Source organism: Neolamprologus multifasciatus, chromosome 12, assembly GCF_963576455.1.
Source record: "Neolamprologus multifasciatus chromosome 12, fNeoMul1.2, whole genome shotgun sequence".
In the NCBI taxonomy this organism is placed as follows: domain Eukaryota; kingdom Metazoa; phylum Chordata; class Actinopteri; order Cichliformes; family Cichlidae; genus Neolamprologus; species Neolamprologus multifasciatus.
The window spans coordinates 18547017-18559996 of record NC_140450.1 but is presented as its reverse complement, the minus strand read 5'-3'; the positions used below and the strand labels follow the sequence as shown (position 1 = coordinate 18559996).

Below are 12980 nucleotides of genomic sequence, written 5' to 3'. Positions count from 1 at the left end.
TTAACTATTAACGTGTCGAAGCATTTTGTTTCTTACACTCGTACGCTGGCAACATCTGGACACAGCAGTTAACTGAGTCTCCAAATAATAATAATGCTGCAGTGGAGACTTTACCTGAAAAATGACAAGCTACTCCTGCATCTTTTTGTCCATAAAAGGGGACTTGACAGAGCTGGAAACTATTGTGCTGCCAGTAGATTAACGTGAAGGTTGTCTGTGAAGGTTCTCAGTCATCCAGGTCATCGTAGTCAAAGGAGCTTGCAAAGAAAAGCGTCTGGACTTCTTTAAGTTACTTGAAGAGAGGTGAAACGTCTTCAAGTAACTTAAAGAAGTCCAGACACTTTTCTTTGCAAGCTCCTCTGACTAACTTGAAGGTTGTGTAATGTAATAATGTGTCAGATACTATTAGACTGGAAGTTTGTTTTTTCTTTATTTCATTTCTCTACAGTAGATGTCAGACCCCCTCATCTTGGGCATCTAACCCTTTTTAATAGACCGCTAGATCACAAATGTTCAGAATGGAGCTTTGTGGTCTTTTTTTTTTTTTTGTGCTGTCCTGTGTTGCACTCAGGAATAAGATGCTCTGTAATGAATAATTCATGAGCCATTCTTCTGCCATGCTCTGTTTGAACTCGCTGTCCTTCTTTCAGCACCTCTTTGTTCAACAGCCCGATCAGTATCACTGGCTGCTGCGTGTTACTTCATGTGCTCGCTTTCTACCACAAGTCGCTAGAGTGTTTCTGTATCCTGTAGTTTTGCCTTGCATAGACTATGAATTGTCTGTTTAAAGCCTGTGGCCAACACATTTTCTTTTATAATTTTATATGTGGTTGTTGTGTTGGACAGTTTTCAGATTTTATTTTTAACACTGTCTTCTGTTGTGATCTTTCTCATTTTCATGTTTATTTATATCTTGTTGTAAATCATATTTCAAGGCTGTTTGTAGACTGTTAATTTGATGAGGTGAGGGGCCAGTTATGAACACGACTTTTAGTAATGATGTTATAAAGTGGAGTCAAAAAGTTTTTTTTCCTGTATTTTTATGTCCACCTGCCAGTAGTGGGAGTTTGGTGCTTTAGGAAATGTTCAGGTGGATGTGATGTGCTCATTAAAAGTTGAATCAAGTACATAAACTTGCAAATATTCCTTGGTTGCTATATAAATAGCTCCTCTTCAAGTTTCCAGGCTGAACATTGGTTACTTGTAGCATTGTGATAGTGAGAAATGTGCCTTCAGAACTAAGTGAAAGTGTCAGAAGTCAATTTGTTATTCTGAGAGATGAGAGGATTTCTCTGTGTCAAGTCATGTCTGAAAGTTTCTGAGGGGGTTGTGCATTACACTACTCTAAAACAGTGTGTGGAAACTGGATCAGTTTCATCCAAAGCATGGTGAGACACAGCGTAAGTGAGCACACCATCACAAGATCAACAAATCAAGTTTTTTTTCACTGAGAGGTAGAAAAGCAACTTCAGCACTGATGCAGAATTTCCTGAATAAAGAATAAAAGGCTTGAAAACTTGTGTCAAAACAAGGCTGTCTAGTAGTCGACTCAAAGATGTTTTGCAGCTTTAAAACATTTCTCAGGAAGAAAAACAAAATCAAAACACTCGGTTAGCTTAGAAATACCAGTGGAAGGAAAAAAAAATACTATTTGCTATTTACTATTTCCACATTTGTGGCTGTGACAGAGGAGTGTATCTAAAGAGAGAAAACACCGTAGTGTATCAAACCCTGTGTGCTACATCTGTGTAGTTAAGGATTTGTACTGCTGCAGCCATAACCCTCCTTAGATGTTTTCCACAGTGATCTGAAGACCAAGCAACGCTCCCCGTCCTGGACCTTCCTCCTTTGTCATGTTATGTAAACTCCTGAACATTTGCGGGGACTTGAACACTGAGGAAGCGAAGCCTCAGTGTGCTATCAAAAACGACTCTTTGTATCATTGTCAGATCACGCTGGGATAAAATGGTTTATCCGCTTTGAGCAAATGTGTCCATTTCCAAGCGGCTCCAGGGCTGCTGTCATTAAAGTAAAAGGAGGCAAACCAATACGTGGTTATTCTGAAAATTGGAGATGGAGCTTTTCAGTAAAATTGTTAAGCTGGTATTAACATTTTGTAATGAAATATTAAGGATTAAATTTGAATCAAATGCTTAATAGGAGCAGTGGCCTCAGACTGTTGGGCTCCACCGTGTTATTACCTCCGTATTTGTGTTTTTGAATGCACAAGTTATCGTAGCAACTTTAGCTGGTTATTTAGTAAACAGTGCACATAAGCAGTAATGCCCATCCTTGGAGGGCACTTGGAATGTAATTACTCATGTAATGCTTCATGTTTGTCCTCCTCTTGTCCTCCCTTCCCCCTCTTTCGATGTAATCACTCTTGCAGGTGGCTGTTAAGAACAACATTGACGTATTCTACTTCAGCTGCCAGTACCCCATCAGCATGCTGTTTGTAGAGGACGGGAAGATGGGTGAGTGTTCCTTGGCAAAATCTCTTCACTTAAAAAGGCCGAAGCCCATCTGACGTCAGCGATAGACACGTACGTCAGTGTTTGAGTGAAGGTGACTGTTCGGCGCATGTGAAGCAGTCAGTGACGTAGATGTATGCAAGTGTCCAGCTGCTTGAACAAACTCACATCTCGGGGCTGCACAGCTACTACTCCTCGATTGCACACCAGTGATATTTTCTGCCTTCCCCCCCCCCCCCCCCCCCCCCCCCCACGTTTTGTTTCTTGATGTCATTTGATTTATTCTGTGAAAACGTGTTGGCATTTCTCCCCGTGGAGCTTTCTGATGGGGCTAGCAGCAGGACTGCAGCCAGAGGCTGAGATTTAATGCTCCAGAGCCTGAACAACAACAAGAAGTCTTGTGCTAAGCTGCTCGTTCATTACTTGGACTTTTTTTTGTTTTTTTCCCCTCTTTAATGCAGTATGTACATTTTCCTTTACGAAAAAATCGACTATGCTTTCAGATGTGCATTTGATTGTGTGCTCTGACAATGCACTCATCACTAATTATATCTCTTCCTCCACAGAGCGGCAAGTTTTTCTTGCTACATGGAAAGACATTCCTAATGACAGTGAGGCCCAGTTTCAGATCAAAGACTGTCATCTTAGTTCAGGTAAGAAGGATGGTTGGAGAATGGAGAGTGCACTTGCTTAAAAAAAAAAAATCCTATCCAGACATATTCAGTAGCTTTTGTAGCCAGCACAGTCTACAGCTCAGAATCAGATCCTCGGTAATGAAGCAAATTGTATTTGATGGGAACTCATCAGCTGCAGTCCCTATTTATGTGTGATAATTTAGTTTTACACAAGTGTGAGAGCAACTGAACTGGAGAAGAATTCCTAATGATGGCCTAATGGAGATTTTCCCCCCAAAGATTAAATTTCATCTTGATGAACATAGAGAGAGCATTTCATGTCCTGCTTGGGCACAAGAGTGAGACGATGGCTGAGGGGAAAATTCTAAACGAGTGGCTGCGTCTCTGTTCCACTGACAGCCTGGAGTGAAATTTTAAGAAATGGAAATAAAAGAAATCCGTAATGATTTGGTGTGTTTTAATAATGGTTTTAGTCGCTGATCGTGGCAGAAGTCAGTGAGTAACTCCATACTAAGTAATCGCCAAACTAGATTAAAACTGCAATTTAACAGTGTTTCATTATGCTTCCTCTACAGATGCAGCCTCTAACAAACTGCAGGGTAGCAACATCTTCACCATAGCCAAGCGCACAGTAGATGGTCAGGACATGCTGTATCAGTCCATGAAGCTCACCAATGGCATCTGGGTGCTGACTGAGATGAGGGTGCAGGCAGGAAATCCAGTCTACACAGTGAGTACTGCTGCCCTGCTGCCTGTGCTGTGGTGCTTACTCATGAGCAGGAATATGGCTCCTTTCAATATTTTGATGTTGACAGTAAATTATCACAACTGCAGCATATTCATGGCCATTTTTTTCTGCTAAAGATGGTTCTGGGATAACATAATTTAGACATAAACAGTCATAAAAGTATAAAAACTGAGCAAGGTAAAAATGGCCAAACACAGATCAGGTGTATGCAATTCTAAACAGATGGGTTTTGAGTAGTGATTTAAAAGTGGTGAGACAGTGTGTGGTCCGTAGAGCAAGTGGAAGTGCATTCCAAAGTCTTGGGGCAGAACAACTAAAGGCTCTGAGTCCCATGGTAGTCAGGTGAGCAGGTGGAACTGACAGAAGGGAAGCTGAAGAAGAGCGGAGTGTACGAAGGGGTGAGTATGTATGGAGAAGATGGGATAGATATGGAGGAGCAAGGTTATGAAGCGCTTTGAAAGTGAGAAGCAGGATCTTGAAATTGACACGGGGGTGAATTGGGAGCGGTTTAAGAACAGGTGTTAGATGTTCAGTGGATCTAGTTCTGGAAATAATACGAGCCGCTGTATTTTGAACCAACTGCAGTTTATGGAGGGATTTATGAGGTAAACCATAGAGAAGAGAATTACAGTAATCCAGACGAGATGTGACAAGAGCATTGACAAGTATGGCGGTACTGTGTGGTGTGAGTGAGGGACGAAGACGGTTAATATTACGGAGATGAAAGTAGGAAGACAGAGTGATATTATTTATATGTGCTGTGAAGGACAGAGTGCTATCGAGGATGACACCAAGACTCTTAACCTGAGGGGAGGGTGTGACAACAGAGTTATCAATGGATAACAAAAGACTGGTTGGAAATGTAGTCAGTTTTGATCTGGTGCCTATTAAAATGAATTCTGTTTTATTGCCATTAAGTTTAAGAAAGTTGTGAGTAAACCAGACCTTGATTTCACTTAAACAGTCAGAAGTGGATGTGGGTGGGAGAGTAGCTGTGGGTTTGGAGGATAGGTAGAGCTGGGTGTCATCTGCGTAGCAGTGAAACTGGATGTTATGCTTCCTAAAAAATATTACCTAGGGGTAGGAGATAGATGATAAAAAGTAAAGGACCCAGGACAAAGCCTTGGGGTACACCAGAATTAACTGGAGTAGATACTGATCTGTGAGGGAGTAATTCAACAAACTGTGAGCGGCCAGAGAGATAAGAAGTAAAATAGGCGAGTACTGTACCATTGATGCCAATAGATGCTAATCTGTGAAGGAGGATGCGGTGGGAGATAGTATCGAAAGCTGCTGTAAGGTCAAGGAGAATGAGGATGGATATAAGTCCAGAATCAGCTGCAAGCAAAAGATCATTGGTGATTTTTACTAGGGCTGTTTCTGTACTGTGACATGAACGGAAGCCGGACTGAAACTGTTCGTACAAGTTATTTCCAATGAGATGATGATGAACCTGTGCAGCCACTATCTTTTCAATAATTTTTGCTAGGAAAGGGAGATTTGAAATTGGCCTGAAATTATTTAGATTGGAGGGATCTGAACCATTCTTTTTCAGTATTGGAGTTATTATTGCAGTTTTAAGAGAAGAAGGAACATAAGAGAGGAGTGTACGATATTAGCAATCAGTGGGGCAAGAGACGGGAATGAGAGTTTAACAAGATTTGTCGGCAGTGGATCAAGTTTACATGATGATGAGTTTAAGTTAGTAATTATGGAAGATAGCTGAGTTATTATGGGAAGTTCAAAATTGGATAGAGAGGATGACAGCTGAGAAGGACAAAAAATGCAGATAGAACAATTGACCATTTCACAGGACGAGGGCAATTGTTGATGAAGATTCTCAATCTTGGTGAAAAAAAAAAAAAAAAAATCCATAAATTTGTTGCAAACTGTGGCAGAGTGTGTATGTATGGCAAAGGTATCTGGGGGTTTAACAATATTATGCAATGTAGAAAACAAAGTGTGAGTGTTTCCTTCAGCAGATTCAATAACAGAGGTGTAGTAAGCAGATTTAGCATGATGAATAGCTTCTTTATAGTGTTGTATATGACTGAGATACATGTCCTTGTGAATAGTAAGTCCTGTTTTCCAGGAGAGACATTCCAGGCGGCGTCCAGTAGCTTTAAGTTGGCGAAGTTCAGATAAGTACTATGGCGCAGAGCGAGAGAAAGAAACAGTTCGAGTTGCACCAATTTAAAAAAAAACCAAAAAAACATGTAAATTGTATGCTAAATTACCCATTTTACCTTTTTTAATTTTTTTTATTCATAATTGTTCTCACATAATGTTTTTCAAATTTACTTTGGTTCATTTAAAAGAAGCATTTACAGATTTTAAAGAACTGTTTGCTTCATACACAGTAAGGCAGTATCATACAAGCTAATTTGACTAAAAAATAGTCCTATTCCCCAGATATTCTAAGCTTTGTTGGAAATTGAATGGTGCTGTAAATGTCCCATTTTCTAAACAAGCTCTATTATTACATTTATTCACATTAACGTTATTGGGCAGCTGTAATTGATGCCCTCCATAATAACTGAAAATTCCCATTTTGTTATGTTTTGAAATATTCATAACTGATGAATCAGACAGACTTGTATATCAGACACATCCTGAATTCTCACAGTCATAAATAACACCGTAAAGAGTGAAACCTCCGATTTGCACTTTTAGCAGAAATTAAATCCCGGTTAGAAAATTAAATCAGTATGATGGAGTTAAATAATAGTGGGCACTGCATATTACAGATGGAGACAAATGACATTAATATCAGATCTGAACAAGCAGAGATGTGACGGGGATTAATGTGAAGTACTGAGCAGTCGATGTGCACTAGGGACAGGGATTGGATGGCGATGCGTCGTAGTGGGAGAAGTTTGCCTTCGGGCTTCCTGTCAGACAGCTTTTTTGCTTTTATGCTTTTGTTTTTTTTCACTTGCTGTTTGATTTTTGTTAGGCAACAAAACCGCTCGGCCGGGTTCAGGAAAAGATTGGTTTGGGGCAAAATACACCGTTTAAAACTACGTCTGACCGACACGAGCCGGTCTGAGGGAAGGAAACTTCTCTGATTTGCGTGGAGGGCTGTGGAAAAATACTGGCTATGACTTACCCGTGGTGACTCATCTGTGTGCGCATACATGTGTTGTTGTGCAGTTGTAGGGTTAATTGTTTGTGTGCTGTGTTGTTGCATGTGTCTTGCTTTGTCAGCACGCTGCAGTCGCCACTCTTGATGGATTGTTTTTGGCTTAGAAATTCTGTATAACTCGCCTAGAACGATGACCTTGGTGTGACTCTCCTCCCTGCTCATCACTCAGTCTGCTTTCAGGTCATGTTTTATGTATAAGGTGGCATTAACTGTCTTTTTGTTTTCTTCTGTCTAGACTAGGCAATTTGTTAGTTGCGTTAAAGTCTCAGAATTTTGAGGTGGTTTTACACCTACCACAGTTAAGCCTCTTTGGTCAGATCACATCCTGATGTGATACAGGACAAAATGTGACTGAAACAAGGAAAGCAGAACGGGTTTGTTTTCTACCTTGTACCCTCTGAACTCCACATGGTTTCTCGGTGTGACTGTAAGTGCTTTTAACAAACGTATATTCAGCAACGATAGGACCAGACTTTAAAGTAAACCACACGCACAGTATGTATCCTGACGTTCGTCCCTCGGAGCGACTGCCTGCTGCACGGGCCCCGCGCTCTCTTGGCACAGAACATTAAAGCCAAGCTGCCAAAGCCTTTTGTCGGCAGCTATTTTTAGACCCGAAGAAGCAAAGCCGTAACACTGTTTTCTGGGTTCTATTGCACGTCTGAAGATGAGACATGAAACGGTTCTAATTCACTGACATTAGTAGACACATATGGTGACGTGCTTGAGTTTTACTGCTGCTTACACATGCCGTTTTTAAGGGTTGAACATAGCTGCCCTATTTTCCTCCTATCTTAAAAGTTGATTAGCTTCAGCTCTTCTATGACGCTGTGTCCCAATTCCACATCCCATGCTGCTTCCTGCTCGGTTTTATTCTACGCTTCACTAACAATGGAAAAGTGAGTAAATACTGGAAGCCGTGTGTGTGGAACAGTGTTTTTTACATAGTGGAACAGTGCTAAGAAGTGCTGAAGTGTCCTACACAAGCCCAGGAATGATTATGAGCACTAAAGCAAATCTACCTGCAAATTGGCAGCATTGTAAATGTAGCATTTGAGCTGAGGATAGCACATTAAGGTGTTAATTCTTTATATGAGCAACATCATAATCTATTGTGTGTCAAATTGTTTTCAGAATGTATTTTACCATCTTGCCATTATGGCAGCTGTGGATTTAGGAAATTGTCTGTCGCTCCCAGATTTCATTAGCTTGGAAATCAGACAAATCTGAGAGCTCATGCTTCATTTTCTCTGGCACAGTGTGTCTCGCCCCCTCACCCGTTCACTCAGATTTCCACTCACTGTTACCAGTAATGGTGGCCTAATTATAGCCATTTTTGATAATGCGAGGTGGCTTTTATTTGATGACCAGCATCTTTGCATGCTGCATCTTGTTTGTTTTTCCATCGCTAAGTGCCGTGTCATCCGTTTGGCTGCTCTCAGTGTTGTAGATTGGTCCACTTCCTGCATTTAGGTCCGTGTTTGTTGGCAGTGCAAGTTCAAAACTGAACTGAGATCCCAAACAGGTGTGTACCTGCGTTTCTCATCCGACACCAAGCTGACGTCCTCATTTGACTCTCTCAGTTAGGCTCGTGTACACTTTACCGTATTTACAGTGGCGAATAGGGATGCTGCTCATCTTTTTGACATCACGCATGGTCTTCTCATCTGCCATGTCCTGTCCCCATGGCAACAATGTGACCAGTGTTGTGGGCTGACTTATTTATTTATTTTTTCTTCTACCCACCACTTTAGCTGGTAAATCTGAGGGGTTTTGGTAAATAAAACAAAACACGTGAGCAGTTTCTCAACATAAATGTGGATGAATAGATGAATAGTTTTCTTAAAAATCTCTAATCAGAATTGGAAAATCTCTAATAGAAGGGTTTGTGTATGTCACTTTGATACCATTATGGGTAGCATTATAAATCAATGCAACAGACTGCTGAATTATTTTGGAAATTTTACATGAATATTGCATCTAAAATCAAATAATTTAGATAGAATTTTATTTCAAACATGCAAATATAACAGAAGGAACAAGAGGAAAAAGAAAACAAAACTTAAAAATCATCAAGTTTTCATGTGTATATTTATGTCTACAGAATGTGTGCTCGAAAAATTTCATTGCTTACAAATCCATATCCAGAATTCAACATTGTTTGATCCATACATGTTTAACTATGTACAATTAACACATCGAACATACACAAATAAAACCGTTTTCAGCACATAAACCAAAAACAGTAACTACAAAACTACATTTTTACATAAACTAATCACCCTGTGTTTTTCTTAAGTAGACGTACATTTAAAAGATGAGCTACAGTTTCATTATTTTATTTTTCCAATGCAAAGAACTGCTGGACACATCTGCACATGCGTGCAGTTCATCTACATCAGAGCGTCAATGGGGCACGGGCTGCTGGCCTGCTTTTGCTTTGAATGTTTTTGTTTTACTTGTTTCAGACTCTGAATTTGTCAATAAATACTCAGCTCACTGACTCCACTGTTAGAAAAACGGCCTCAAATATTCCCATCTCCATTCCTCACTGAACCCTCAGTGCAGTCTGGTTTGGGGTTTGTTTTTTTTTTTCTCATCTCCGGCCTTTTCCCCACACAACCCTGCTACCAGCACACTGATGTAGATTAAATGGGTACATCTTGGAAAACAAAAATCCTCAGACAGTTTTTGTCTTTCTGTGCATTTTCTTTCCCTATTTTCTTTGAGCTCATGAATGGCTTCCACCATGCTGTAACCTTACCTGCTGATTCTGGCCTGTGTGCTGTGTTGTATCTGATCATTGTTGTTGATATCTAAAGAGAACCCGGCTGCTGTTTTCTCACCTTTTTTTTTTTTTTTTTTTTTTTTTTTTTTTTTTTTTCTCCTCCGTTTTATTCACACTTATGCAAATATCCAATCTGCTGCTGTTCTGTCTGGGTCTGCCTTCTGGTCTCACTCACAGTCCTCCTCTTGCAGCTTTTTGATAAAAATCCATCTATGGAGGATGGATGACATTTGCAGACATAAGAATTTCCACACATCAATTTGAAATCGGTTAATCTTCTGCTGAGCTTTTTGAACCTTTGACCAAAACCCCTGCATAACAACTTGGAGTTTAAAGCCCAGTTGTTTTGTTTTTCAGCTCTTTCATATCAAAGTATTTAGACGTGAGCATTTCATACGAATTTCAAACTTAATTGCAACACAACAACAGTTTTACTTTAATGTCGTTGCCTTTGATTGAAGCGGATATAGCACAGTTTGATTTGTGTTCCATGTAAAAATCGTATTCTTCCACTCGCTGGCCAATTCATTAGGTGCATCAGTTCAATTATCCATTAATGCGAATATCAATTAGCCAATCACATGACAGCAACTTGATGCATTTAGAAGTATAGATGTGGTGAAGACAACCTTCTGAGGTTCAAACTTAGCATCAGAATGAAGAAGAAAGATGATCTGAATGTGGTATGGTTGTTGGTGCCAGACAGGCTGGTTTGAATATTTCAGAAACTGCTGATCTGCTGGGATTTTCCCACAGAAGCATCTCTGAGACTTGGCTGAAAAATATTCAGTTAGCAACAGTTCTCTGGGCAGAAATACCTTGTTGATGTCAGAGGAGGATTGCCAGACTGTTTGGAGCTGATTAGAGGGCAACAGTAACTCAAATATCCACTTGCTACAACCAAGGTATGCAGAAGAGCATCTCTGAACCTACTATGGATTATAGCAGCAGAAGAGCGCATCAGGTGCCACTCCTGTTTGCTAAGAACAGGAAACTGAGCAGGTTTGCACAGGCTCCTGAAAAATGTTGCCTAGTTTGAGTTTCAATTTCTGCTGCAACATTCAGATGGTAGGAGTCAGAATTTGGTAGAAACAACATGAAAGTGTGGATCCACAGTTCAGGCTGCTGCCGGTGCATTGATGTGGAGGATAGTTTCCTGGTCGGGTACCAACTGAGCGTTTATTTTCAAACGGCCTCCAGAGTCAACAGATCTCAGTGCAGTAGAGCAGCTTTGGGATGTCGTGGGATCGTAGATTTGTGTCACGGATTTGCAGCAACTGTGTGACGCTGCCATGTAAATATGGATCAGAAACTCTGACGAATGTTTCCAACCTTTTGTTGAATGTTACTGTTCTTTTAACAACTGTTGCTAACAATGTATCTAACCTTTAAACAGTCTCGGTTATTTTAAATAGTTCAACAGTCCACATGCTTTATGAAGACAGGGTTTTTATCATACTGTATAAGACTGTCTGTCTTTGCTTTGCCTTATTGCAGTGCTGCTGTGCTTCATCACAGTGTAGTAGCTCCAAGTCCCCTTTATGCAGGTTTTACAGCAGATCTGCATCATTTTCAGACTCATTAATTACTCCAAAAAAAGCACATCCTACTGGTATTTATGCACAGTGTTATGTAAAGCCCAAGATTGTCTTGAAGAGCGATCTCCCCCTCTCACTCAGTCCATCAATAATAGACACAAAGATGTATTTTTCTTCCATTTCCTCATCCTATAAAACAAACATTTTAGCAGCAGGCTCTTGGCTGCAGACTCGAACACTGCAGTTCCTCGCAGTTGCTCTCTAACCAGCGGCTTGTTCACAGTGGCTGGAGCTTCTGCGTTTCTTCACATCTTCCTGATAGGAGCGTCTAAATGTTGCCAGCAGCAGCATGCATTAATAAAGAGCCTTGAGTGTACCAGTGCAGCACTGAAGGAGCTGTGCACTGTTACTGCTTGAGCTGACTGCAGCAAGCATTCCACACTCCATCACCTGCCTTTGATATTAATATTCAGAGTCATAGAAGGGGCCTGGTGTGAAATTTCCATCAGTCACTCATCAAATTCATTACTGATCGTTTTAATTATAATAATGGTGCCAAGTGTCAAAGTGTTTGCTGTGTAGTGTTGGTGCACCAAAGAAAAACCAACGGTGAAATGATAAAATGTTAGAGAAGCTCGGGTCACCCTGTCCTTTTAGAATAAAGCACACAGATCCATTACTCGTATTCAGGTACAGATTTAAAAGCAAAATTTTAAAATGCAGGACTAATCTGGACACGACACTCCAGGATTTAATTACTTATCTTCGAGTGCCGTTTTGTATTTGTCGCTGGAAACTAGAGTCACCTGGGGTCGGCGCTTATCGTAGGCGTGCTCGCCATGTGACCTTCAGACTATTCCAGCTCCACTCTAGCGGAACAAATGTGATTCTAAGAAATGACAGTGATTAAAGCCAAAAGGCTCGCACTCTGATGATTTGTCAGGGCAAGAAGAATGCAGGTTGTTCTCTTCACTATGCCTTTTCGCAGAGACGTGGGGGTTATTAAGGGTTCCACTCGTCTTAGGAGAAAGCTCGGGTGGTTTTCACTGCGCACCAATTAATTAGCGAAACACTTTAGATTATTCAGAATCACTGTCTTTTGCAATTATTACACTTTTTTCTTTGTGTGCGTGTGTCTGTCCTGCAGCTGCCTTATGCTGCCTGTAAATAGTGTATTTCTGGATCTGAGGAAGTGACATCTGCAGAGTGATTGCAGTAAGATGGGGGGGGGGGGGGGGGGGGGGCACTTTGTGAAGCTCCATCTAATCCTAAACCTCCTCCCAGCTGAGACTGACATCAAAGAGAGAAGAAGCCTTCTCGGTTTTCTCCTGAGCGTATATGTATCTATATTTCTGTGTGTACGTCTGTCTGTGCTTTATAAGACTGAATGTGGGTGGGGGTAGGAGTGGGTGTCATCTGAAGCCTTTTTCCTTATAAGGTGGAAAATTAGGAATTTAATCTTCTATAAGTATAAAAGATGAGGTCATTTATTTACCATAAATCCAGGAATCTGGAGAAATGTTATGTGAAGTTGCCCGATGAAGATATCAGCTGAACAGCAAAGATTTAAGATCAAACAATAAGTTATCGCCTTTTCTGAGGTGCTTTATATAACCTGCAGCAGGCCTTTAAAAACCTGCTTTTTCTTCATGCGT

At 40.7% G+C, this 12980-nt stretch overlaps 1 protein-coding gene across 6 annotated transcripts in view; it reads left to right on the top strand.

Annotated features, from left to right (window-relative positions):
* The window catches only part of ap1b1 (adaptor related protein complex 1 subunit beta 1), a 29052-nt gene that overhangs the window by 14486 nt on the left and 1586 nt on the right, over positions 1-12980 (top strand). For all 6 annotated transcript variants that reach the window (XM_085181620.1, XM_085181621.1, XM_085181623.1 and 3 more), the window contains 3 exons: positions 2390-2474; positions 3038-3124; positions 3682-3836. In XM_085181620.1, coding sequence (XP_085037746.1) covers positions 2390-2474; positions 3038-3124; positions 3682-3836 — 327 coding nt within the window. The remainder of the gene's footprint in view (positions 1-2389; positions 2475-3037; positions 3125-3681; positions 3837-12980) is intronic.